Source organism: Symsagittifera roscoffensis, chromosome 5 (genome assembly GCF_963678635.1).
Source record: "Symsagittifera roscoffensis chromosome 5, txSymRosc1.1, whole genome shotgun sequence".
NCBI classification, from domain to species: Eukaryota; Metazoa; Xenacoelomorpha; order Acoela; family Convolutidae; genus Symsagittifera; species Symsagittifera roscoffensis.
In genome coordinates, this window is record NC_087066.1 from 4,419,107 (window position 1) to 4,431,521 (window position 12,415).

Genomic DNA, 12,415 nt, shown 5'->3' on the forward strand with positions numbered 1-12,415 from the left:
AAATTGCTGAAGGGAACCCCCTTCCCCCCAGAAACCGATGGTTTGCGGAAAAAAACTTTCCTTCTCGGGTGACTCTTGCGAAGCGCAACACTCTGAAATTGAGGTTTTCCATAATTCGAAATGTTCCGCGCAAACTCTTAAACAAGAACATTTTTAGAAAATTAACTTTATGTTTCGAATTTGCGTTCGATTTGATGTTTCGGCTTTCTGTTCGACTTTATGTTTCGAGCGACTCGAGTTTATTTTTCGACTTTGGGTTCGGCTACAAGACCTTCTCGACTATGGGCTTTCGGTTAAACTCTGACATGTGTTCGACCCGACTCGATCCAAATTTAAATCGCAAACGTCAACCCGGGTAGCCTCGAAACCCAATAAGGTTGTAGTGTCTGATTTGTTTTAGAAGCTTCAATTCTTTTACAAAATTGTACAAATACGAGTTGAGCTACAAAACTTCAATCATTTTTAAGAATGAGTTCGACATAAAATTTGGTTTAAAAATAATGGAAATTGTTTTTCATGAAGCTTTTCAGTTTTTCATCTGAAATTGTTAGAAGGGAACAAACATCTTCAGAACTCTTCGACTCTGTATCTCAGTCCGTATTTGTATACTGTCTTCTTAACTTCGTCTAGCAGTGCATTTGCAGCACATACGCACACCAAAGTATCCTTGTACATCGGCTCATACTCGCACAAAATATCCCCGATATTCATTCGTCCATTCGTGACAACCATGTTCGAAGCATTGTCTTCAGCTGTGTTTTTTGGTTCGTATTTCTGCTTGCCAGTGTAAAATATCAAATGTCGGCATCGGTCGTGGTTAGCCTGTTTGCGGATTAGAGATTTATACAGGTCTATCATAGCGGGTTCCCGGGCTGAGAAAACCAAAGTTGTCTGAACAAGTTTCGAGTCGCTTTGCTTCTCCGCTGTGAATTGTCGGTTGTTTCGCTCGTGGTCATCTGAAATTCAGAAATTTCTCCATATTTGCATATGCAAGAGTTTTTGAGAACCTCAGGAAGCTTAGTCGACCGATATATGCGCTTCTGCAAATTATCATTCTACAAAAAGACTGCTTTTCTTGACCTTGATCGAAAGATATGCACTTTTGCACAGGCCCTTTCACCAGAAAGTGACAAGAAAAAACTAAGGATCTGGCAACTGAAAAAACAGTATTGAAGAAACAAGAAACAATAATTAACCCCCCCCCCCCCCCCCAACACACTCACAGTGCCACCGTCAGGAAAATTAAACCTAATAATTTTTAAAGCTACTTCAGGACGTAGACTATTTTACCTGGTGGTAGGCCAACAAGCCGAAGGGTCAACAAACCGAAAATAGGACTACCATTCCAACAAGCCGAAAATTAATATTTTTATGCAACATAACAACAGATTGTCATTGTTGTTATGCAATTGTTACGTAATTCTGATGTAATCTACTTTATTCGGATGCATTTTCGGCTTCAAGATATGGCGGTGTGTTGATTATCCGCCATTTTACCTTATTTGTGTCTAGACTGTAGTTATCTCGTCACATTATCGGACGCAGCACACAGACCATAGACGCAGTAGATAAATGTCGGTATGAGTTTAGATGGTTTGATCAGTTATGATCCTTTAATTTAAAATAAACTTTATCAACCACACCAACCAAATCTAGATAATACTGCAGTGCAGTCACCTCTTAAGTGTCGGGAGGGGTGACTGAAATAGCCGCACACATGATCTTAACCGCTATAGTCATTTGATCTCTAGTTTTGGAGTCAGTTTCGTTTGTGGGGCGGTTTCAAAACTTAGATCAGTCGTAAAATCTCATTCTATAATTTCAGTAATTGGCCGACCTGTGAGCTTAAACACTGTCTGGTAGAATAGAGAGCCCTGGTTCAATTTTAGAGAACAAAATGTGGTCCGAAGATTTATACACGTCAAATTGAAGTTACAGATTGCAACTGCAAAGTATAAAAAGACTGCTCGTATCAGGGTGAAGCCCTGAAAGTTCTGACTGCCTTTTAAGGTCTATGGAGCAGTATTAACATGAAAAAATTAAATGTAAAATAAAACGAAAAATATATACCTTCTTTGATTTGTAATTTTTTTCGAAAAGCATCCCCCACACGCCACATAAAGTGATAGGTTTCGCTACTAGAAATAAATCAATTACGGCCAATAAGCTTCTTTCAACCAATTTGAACTGATTTCTAAGACGGATTAAATCTCAGCTTATATGCGTTAATAGGGTAGAATATATCGCGCGTTAATTGTCCCAAATTGACTTAAAAATATGACAATCATTAAACCCTCGTAACTTTACGAAAAATGATCACAGGTAAAATATCTTTTTCATATATAAGCTCAAGACAACAAAAATTTTTGAATGATTTTCAAAAAAAATCTGTCGAAAATTGCTAATTAAAAAATCGAAATTTGTCTGACGAAAAAAACACCCCGAGCACAAATATTCCATTACTTTCGTTACAAAAGTGGGAACACCGATTAAATTGTATGAATTATATTATTAGAAATTACTGCTAGAGTATCACATGAAATTAAATTGCCCTCGTACACGTTTTTTCTGTACGCGTGGAATTACGTCGACATTTTTGACAAAACGATTTTTTATTAAAAACTGTATGATACGAAGTTTCGGCCAAGTCGGGACACGCAATTCATACTCCAAGGGGGTGTAGCGATTAGCATAAGTGCCTATTAGCACGCGATGACTGTATAAATTGGGTGTGCAATTAGATGAACACAAATAAGTTTCAAATAGTTTCAAAAACCATTAAATTTGTTACGAAAATGAAAACTTCAATTTCGCCTAATTAAAAAATTTACTGAGTTCACGCTAATAAATATTGCAAATTTGAGCAAACTAAATGCGAAATAGCGAGTCAACCTATAAACTTAGTTCAAACTACATGCTTTTACATGGGCATGTTAATCGACACGCATGCTAATAGGCGGTCGGTCTCTATACTACATTGGTAACGAAAAAAGAAGCACAACAATGTCGACTACGCTTTTAGATATGCCGACTGAGCACCGAAAATCAGGCCGATAAGACTTCGACCCGAGCCTTAAGCTTGAGGGATTCAGCCAAAAACTTACACAAAAATTGAAAAGTTCGATAAATTTTTGGACTTTTTTAAATTTCCTTTGCCATATTTTAGCTTTTTCATATCTTTTGATAAATGAAATGCTGTTAAAAAATCATAAGTATTATTGAAAATTTTTTCCTAAGTATGCTTTTCAAACTCCGGGCTAAATTACCCGGGTTGACCTCCAGACAAAAAAAGCTTTTCATACAATTCCATCCAAAAAACATGCTTATTGCTTATTATTCAGCTCCATATATAGATTGTCTGAAAAAAAATTATCGAGCAATTTTCATGTACAAAATTAGTATGATAAGCATTTGGTACTTATTTACAAACATTTTCCAAAATAAAAAACTAAAAATGAGGCAACTTATTTCCAATTTTAATCGCAAAAATGTTTTTCCGCTTAATCAAACGTCTTCTTGAAACAACTCTTGCGTGCAAAAATTTTTTTCATTCCTGTCTATAAAGTAACCCGAGTTGAAGTTTTCATAAAAATGAATCCGAAATTATTATGTCTTTTTTGCGTCAACCCAGTTTTAATAATTTTTATGTTTTTAAATGGTAAATATGTTAAATAAACTTTAATTGTCAAAAAAAACACAGGCACGATTTTGAGCCAGTTAGATTTTTAGAAAAAATCTTTTGGCTTATACAAATTGTACACGTGGTCAGATATTTTTAAAAATTTCAATTATAACTCTGATTGAATTTAGTTAATTGATTTGGATGGCTAATGTCGAACAGATGTTTTCTTTTGAAACTATCGCCATTTGACCAATGGTTGTCTTACATAAAAAATTCACAGGCTATTGCGTTTCGTTGTTTTTAGTGAGGCACAGAACAAAAATTTTGATTGATTTATTGAAAAAAGCTAGTCATACATACAGTGCTGATTTAAATTATCCGGACAAAACGAACAAAACTTGAATTTTCAAACGCGTTTTTCTCAAATTGGGTTAAGACTAGACAAAAAGTGAAGAGAACAAAAGTTGCTTAGAATTTTATCAGAATTATTATGGTGCAATTTTTTTCTCGGAAATTCTTAACCAAAAATTTACCCCAAAAATGGGTCATTTTGGCTTTTTTCAAATAATTAAGAAAAACGCTGAAACTTTTATGTTAATTGATGAGATAATTGTATCACAGGAAGCCCCTTACGCAGCTCTACAAAGTTTAAAAAGGGTTAAATCTCCAAAAACCAGTATAAGAGAGAAAAATTTTACTTGATAGTCAATAAATGTGATTTTTACTATATAAAACCCAGAATCTGTTTAAAAATAAATTTTAAACAATTTTCGCAAATTTTTGGAGATTTAACCCTTCTTAAACTTTTTAGAGCTGCGTAAGGGGCTTCCTGTGATATAATTTTCTCATCAATTAACAAAATAGTTTTAGCGTAATTCTTAATTAATTGAAAAAAGACAAAATGACCCATTTTTGGGTTAAATTTTTTGTCGAGAAATTCGCTGTATTGCATGGCAAATTTATTATCTTAGAAATTTCATATGGGAACTTATACAAACTTTTTTATTCAGCTTTCACCTAATTACTACTAACAATGAATCATGAAGTTGCACAGAAATTATTTAATACTAATCAATCATGATTCATATCTAAACCCTAAGTATGATTTCCTTTTGATCAGTTCAAGGGATCAGACCACTTTTAATACTCATTCTTTTAAAGTTTATCTCATTCTAATTTCACTCAACTACCAATGTTTCCTTAGAAATTTTGAGACTACGGAAGTTTGGAATAAGAATAAGATACTAGACTATAAGGAGTCCCCCGAATTGATTAACTTCGCTTCATATTAAAAAAAAACACGTCTAAAGAATCGAAAAAAAGCGTGGTTTTGTATTTGTGTATAGATTCAACTTCGTCACTAGATTTCAAACTTTTCTCCGCTAGCTAAAAGCCCACTAGTGATTTTCCATTTGTCTTTCTATTCAAACTCAACGATGCTATGTGGAATTCGGTTTAAAATTTGCAAAAGAAAAAACTAAATCTCTGAGTTCACACCATCACAAAAAAACCGAGTCTGGCATGGCATCCTAATGGAAATTATTGAAGTTAACCAGTTTCTTTTGAGACATTAAAGGGGCAATAAAAATGTAAATGACGATTTGCTCTTGTAGACTCTTAAATATATTTTTGAATTTTCAGAATGACAACTAACTTTTTTAATTTCTTCAGTTTTTGAGATCATTCATTAATTTTTTTGGTAATTCTAGCCAAACTGCTTCATCGCCAAATCAACGCTAAAAAGGATATCAAAAATTTACTGCAATTCAGCTTTTAACTTACTGATGATTGTGAGAGCGCTGAGAAAGTATCCAAATCCGGATCCCCCTGCAATCAGAACCAGGTGCTTGTACGATCGGTAGCTTTTCCCGATGACGTAGAACGAAGACCTGTATGGTCCATAGGATCTGATGTCAAACTCAACGCCACACTCTTCGTCACAGTTATCATGCTTGATCTTATCCCCACTTTCTTTTTGTTCCAACAAAAATTCTAAACTTTGTCTTTCTTCTCCCTCATCGGTTTTATCGGTTTCTTTTGCTGTTCTGTATCCAATTTTCTGTATTTTCTTGTAACTTCCAGAAATGTCCACGTGAACATATTCGTTGCTCACAGTTTTCCCGTTCTTTAAGCTGCGTTGAATTTTATTGTCGGTCTTCAATAATGGCCGGACGCTCCTGAAATTTAAAACTTTGTTTGTTTGTAGTCGTTTTGAACCAATGTAACACCCGAAAGTTTATATTTCGTAGCTCAAAAATATTCCCAAAAACTAACTTCCCAAAAAATCCCAAGTTTTCTTAGAGTTTTTTGAATTTTTATGTGCTTTTGAAGCTAGTGAGAAGTTTTGGACGTAAATTGAAAGTTTCCAGTAGCTAACCTGTTCATGAGCCACAAGCCCCAAGAGCTGGCATTTTTAGGGTTCATTTGGATCACAAACCCGACATTCCACTCGTTTCGGGTTTCTGGATCCCAGTTCTGGAACGAGGTGTAGGGGTGAGACCTCTGGATTATCGGGGTGCAGGGAGCGTTCTTCTGGAACCGATGCAGTAGCCAGTAGTTGTCAGCGCAACCTTGTCCGGAGTACTCCAGTCCAGGTAGGAATCCATACAGCACAAAGATGCTATCGGAGACCTTCTGGATCCTTCGGACTCTGAACTTATTCACGCGATACCAGAAAGTGGCAAAAGTCCGGTCGATTAAGTAAAGAAATATCAGTGGAAGATTAAATCTCCAGCAGAGCGGGTGCGAGTTCTTTCTGACCATGTCAATCATGAATGCAAATCCAGCTGCGGCATGGATACCCATCGCCACAGAGTAGCTGCGATACATCATCCAATCGGCTCGAGAGATTGGAAAGAGAAGGCAAAATACAAAAATGGAGAGAACCAAGCGGAACACTTCGTCTGCAGAAAACACCACTTGACCATCCTCGATGTAGTCTTTGAAGGTCCTGATGAATGGATCCCACCAGTCATCGAAATCGATCCCATCTTTTAGCATGTTCAAAGGGGTCCCGTCGATAGCCCAAGGTGCCAGTAGCAACCCACAATGGAGTACAGTGACCAGGCCGTTGAGCCAGATTCCAGCGAACTTGTGCACCTGCCAGTTTGAATGTCGCACGTCCATGTCGATGAAAGAAGGCGCCGCTTCTTCTAGAACGTTCGGCAGAATCCACATGACGGTGTAGAATGCCATATTCAGAGATACAATGAGAGTCCTAGCAGTCGTGATCCAGAACCACTCGGTGACGTATGCTCCGATCTTGTCTGGACCTCGATACTTTGGGTACTTGTCTCTGGAAGCCCTCTTCATCAGCATGTCCCCATGAGTCTGACTTAGCCAGAATCTATCCACGAGAACCCAGACGAAGCTCATGATATATACAAACCACATGATTCCAGTGTAGGTCAGCCTCCTTGGGATCCAGTTTTTGCGGTTGACGAACCACCATCGCATATAGTAAGGGTTGAAGTTTCTAAGCTTAGAACGTATATCCATTTCAACGGCAACCTCTACCAAACAGTTTCAATGCTTATATGATGGATATTTTGATACGCTAAGGCGATATCAAGTATAGCATAACCAAAGTTGAAACCAGTGTCAGCCTCAGTTTAATGAAGTCGAAGAAACCAGAGCTTGTTTTGAGTGTATTAAATTTAATTCACGACTCGAGTCAAGTTAACCAGATCAAAAACAGACCTCGATCTTATTATTGTCCGCTATAATTAGTACAATTAAAAACTCAGCCGAGTTAATTGAATATAACAATTCAAGGTTAACGATACATGTGAAATTCTGCTTAATTTTTTGAAGTTTTAATTGGGTTTTTTAAAGCCGATTATTTGATTCACTTTGATACTTCTCATCATAGATTTTCGCCCTATGCGACCTCTGCATTTTGTTTCGGAAAAAAAGAGCGAAGACAATATTATGGTGCATTTTTGAGACCGTCTTATAAACGCTATTTTTTAAAAGCCGCTCGTAGGTGTTTTCGTTTCCCAAACAGAGATCTGACACGTTTGAATTTGAATTTGAATTCATTTATCCGGAAACATTACGATGTTAATGAAGTTAACGTTATATATTCGTTCTATATCAACATTCTATCGGTTTCTGGCCAAACGAGGAACAATGTGATTTTTAAAGCGGCTAAATTGTTGAACTGAGAAATTATTATATAAATTTTAGTATGTACCAGCTCAGAGTTCTATAAAATTAAAATGTTAAAATAAAGCATTAAGTTATATACAAAACCTTGCATCTATATAGCGATTGAATGGGTCTGATAATGTCAAGGGTAGTGCTTTTAGGCGATAAAAACCTTCGGGTGGAAACACTATATATATTTACAATAACTTCATGATTCAAAAACGTTTAGATAAAAAATGTCAAAATCTCGGAAAGAGAAACCCCAACAAGTTTGAGCCCCATATGAGAAACATCAATTCTTTTATATTTCACTCTGTCCTAGAAGAAATCAGTTTGATGGTTTTATGAAGTTTATTAAGAAGGGCGCAAAACAAAAAATTAGTTGATTGCACAATACCCACTGTTCCGACCTCGTAGTGATAACTTTAAATATTTGAATTACTTTATCAGATCAAGAAGCCCAGAGACATTTCGTATGAAGCCAAGTGAAATACCATATAGAAAAACTTGTATGAGTTTTTTGGACTGCAAGGAAAGTAACTTTAAAAACTTTTCGGTGTGAAAAGTCAGCCATACGAATGTTTCTGCTGCTCAATTGATGTCATTTAAGTTCGCTTTTAGCTTTAAATGACATAAGTTTTTAGCCATCAGGAAAAAACATATACTTTTATGAGGATGAACTACCTGCTGGTAGCTGGGTCTTGTTTGTTTTCCTTTATAAATAAATAGATTGATGTGTCTTACTTTTTTCTAAATTTCAATTTTTTTTTACTATATAATGAAGACTGGTGTGTTTATCTTTCTCTTTTACTCTTCTTTTTCTTCTTCTTTTTTCTTTTTTCTCATCTTCTTTTTTGTCGTGCTTTTTTCTCCTTTATCTTTGTCTTCTTCTTTATCTTCTTTTCTTCTTCTCCTCCTTCTTTTCTTTTTTTTCTTCGTGATTTTGAAGTCAGTTTAAGTAATTTATTTTTGTTGGTTTTTGAAAATAAATTGCTTCGTTTTTTTAGCATAAACTTTTTAAAAAAAATTTTTTTTACAAAATTGATTCACAGTTCGCAAATTGTTAAAATAATAAACTGACTAAGAAAATTTTGACACTTTTTTGAAACATTTGACTCATTTTTTGGTTTCTTATCATAAAATTATTATGATTCATAAAACAGTTCATGAACAGTTAAAGAAAGATACATATAGTTTTTGAAGAGGAATTTTTCTTTGAGTTAAGTTCATGTTTTCTTCACATCGATAGTTCTACATAACCGTTATCTATTGCGCGCATCCGATTTAAGAAACAGCTCGTTCCATCCAAACTAATTTTTCAAAAGCCTAACTCTATCTGTTTTTCAACCTTCTATGTGAATTTTATCAAAAAACCGGGTTCTTGCTGAGTTTTTTAAGCGATTGCTTCACAAGTATTTAACTTAACAAATTCTTATAATTTTGAAGCGTTAACAAGCTAGATAATATTTTGTTATTTCAGTAGGAGTTCAAAATTTTTAAATCGAAATATGTAGACTGCTTTCTATGAGTTTTCATATAAGTTTTCAGATCATGGTAATTGTTTCGACCATTGACAAAAGGGTAGGAACTTTGTATTTGGCTGTCTTAGTTTTTCTTTTCGTTTTCCACGTAAAATCAGTTACCAGAAAGAATCATCTAAATAATTTATCGCATGTAAGGCTTTTCATTCTTGTTTCAAATAGAACTTTGAAAAATTCAAAAATGACCAAGTATTGAGAAAAATTGTTTTGAAATAAATTTTTGAGACTTAGTGTAATTTCAAGAAAGCAACGCAATCGTGTAACGCTTGTTGCTTGAAAATTTACATTTTTTAGACTTTCAGGCTAAAAACAAACAATTTTACTGTAAAAAAAAACGAGTTTCTGATATTTCAGTTGGGGCTTAACTGGCAAAAAAAATCTAAAAAGTATTTAAAATTATATCTAAAACCTATAACTGGAAAAACTATTAAATTTATTTTTTACATTTTTTTTACATCATATGTTTCTTATTCATTTTTGAAAACAAATGTTCCTGGTCATTCATTTTTTTCTATGCGATCATAAAGTTCTCAAATCACACCACGCACTAAAAACTGCACTAATTTGAAAAAAAAACGTACGAAAAAATAACTTTTTTTTTGTTTTTTATGAATGCGGTCGGAACATTCTGTGCTACTTGCACAGCAAACGGCACTCTTTGTTTTGCACTCTCTGTGTTAGCTTGCAAACGATGCGAAGCTTGTTTTTGTCTGATTTACTTTCAAGTTGATGAAAACTTTTTTGTCTGAACCCTCCCCCAAAGTCGAGAGGAACTACATATATAGATTTTTAGAAACCCAGGTCGACTAGAATGAGTTTCCGAGAATCCAAAAGACCCTATTTTGGTGCCAATTCTGCAAATTCCGAATCGCGTAGACATTATTTGGAAACTTCCGTTATCTAGCTTAGCTGCCCTGTAAAGCTGAGCATATATTGGCGCTGTTGACGCTCGCATAAAAATTTCATGTTCTGTCAGTCAAAAAATGATGCCATAAAATAGTAAAAGAGGGATGGGTTCTCGGGTGGCGAGGGTTTCCATTTTCTAAATTTTAGTGTGTGGGCCTTAGTGCCACCCCTGCCGATGTGAGAAAAAGTTGTTGTGAGATTGAAGTTGTGTTCAACGTTTTTGTCTAGTAAGAAAGCCATTAATTATTATTAAGAAAACCAAATTATCACGCAATTAACATTACAATCTTCTCTAAAAAACCAGCTATTGAAAGACGAAAAATAAAAATTCAGAATTTTTCGAAAAGCAAGTGTCAGATTTTTTTTCTGGGCATAAATATTTTTTGGCAATAAGCAAAAAATGACAAAAAAAATTATTTCTAAATTTTCTGTTATCATTTTTTTCATGGAGCACTGTTGTGAGGTTGTGCTGCTCAGTTTGTTTTGAAAATTAATTCTGTATCTGTGAAGAAGTAAACACAAAAAGTCTCGAAAAGTAAAAAAGAAGTGAAATTTCTATTTTGACCAAATGTTCAGTGTTTGGAGCTGTACCGCAACTGTACAAAAAACAAGCGTCCCTATGATTTCTGCACCACTGAGAAAAACTGAATTAGAACGGTATTTTCAAGTTTCATGAGTTTTTTGGCGCAGGTTCATGTTAACCACAAAAAGTTCCCACATACTCATACGCATCAGTGATTTCCCTCTGATACTAAGAAAGAAATCGCGCCTAAATCGTACTATACCTCCGCGCCTAAAAACTTACTTTGAATTAGTCACAGTAAGAGCAGCAAGTTATAAATGGCACATGCACAGTAAAAAAATTTTGTTAAAAAATAGGATACGAAAATTTTTAAAACTACGATCAGTTCAAGTCATTCCATATTCAGCATGCTTTACTGATTTAATTATCCGGACAAAACGCATAAAATTTGAAATTAAAAACCCGTTTTTCTCGAATTGCTCTCATGTTAAACAAAATGTGACGAGGACAAAACTTGCTTATAATTTTAGCAAAAATATTATGAAGCAATTTCTTTTGGGAAAATCGGTCAATTTAAAGTTACAGCAAAACTACGACACCAATTACTGTTAAGTTTATATAAAAGTGAGCCTCTTACGTGGCCCCAAAAAATGCGCGAAACGTTTAAAAAACTATTTTTGAATAAAATATTGGTGTTTATACAGTACAATGTTTTATATTACAGCGTTTTGGCGAGTATACTTTTGTTAAACTTTGTTGGGCCAAGTAAGAGGCTTTTGTTGATATAGTTTTGACAGTAATTTTTTTTCGTAGTTTTGGTTTGATATTCAATTGACGATAAAAGAGTAATATGATCCGTTCTTGGAACAAAATTTTGGGACCTGCGATGGTCTGAGAAACCATCGAAATTGAAAATCTTAGTCTAAAACTAAAAAGATAAATATATGAATTTACCTGATCTGTTGAAACATATTAAATGGGTTCAGAAGTGATTCTATATTTATTGCAGTCTCTTTATTATAAGATGAGTTTAACGAACTATCACGATGTGTCAACCACAATAGATTCTCATGATATCAATCAATTCTGTCAATGAATGCAATGCTTTAGATTTCGAATGTATTTTTGGTGAGAAGTTACCAAAAATGAGAACGTGTGAACACAAAACATATTTATTTCAAATGACATATCTTGTTTATATGTATACTTTTCGCACTGATAAAAATTACAAAAAATAACTAATTATCATAAACATCGATCTCAATAAAACCTTCATAACAAATCTCTTGTCTTGCACCCATCCCAAAACATAATGGACCGTAAAAATTCTGCTAAGTTTTTAAACAAGTTTTGTATTCATCACTTTTTGCTTTTTGCCTTAATTCGACCTATTTTGATATCACGCGTTTTAAATTTCAAGTTTGATTGATGCGTTTTGTCCGGATAATTTAAATCAGCACTAAAACGAGCGAGGTTTTTACAAACCTAGTCGCTCGGTTTACTCTTTAGTTGTGGTTCCGTAGAAGTAGCCAAAACGACTGGATTACAGAACTGCTGCTTGTGAAAAGGTGGCACATGCAAAACGGAATGTTGAACATGGAGCTTGAAAAAAAACATGTGGAGTTAAGAAAACTGGTAGAAATCTCAGAGTCGTTTGACCTTGAATCTTTTAGA

General features: G+C 34.6%; 1 protein-coding gene across 2 annotated transcripts; it reads right to left on the reverse strand.

The window, feature by feature from the left end:
• Nucleotides 1-442: 442 nt before the first annotated feature.
• On the reverse strand, nt 443-11,798 carry LOC134846003 (uncharacterized). Of its 2 annotated transcripts, XM_063863167.1 has the most exons (4): nt 11,696-11,798; nt 6,000-7,134; nt 5,405-5,799; nt 443-956 (listed from the first exon to the last, which is right to left on the reverse strand). In XM_063863167.1, the coding sequence occupies exons 2-4, from the start codon at nt 7,118-7,120 to the stop codon at nt 568-570; spliced, it is 1,905 nt and encodes a 634-aa protein (XP_063719237.1). In that variant the 5' UTR covers nt 7,121-7,134; nt 11,696-11,798; the 3' UTR covers nt 443-567. The 2 variants fall into 2 exon arrangements, with proteins under 2 accessions (XP_063719237.1, XP_063719236.1); XM_063863166.1 differs by lacking the exon at nt 11,696-11,798 and having other exon boundaries at nt 6,000-7,220.
• Nucleotides 11,799-12,415: the final 617 nt, after the last annotated feature.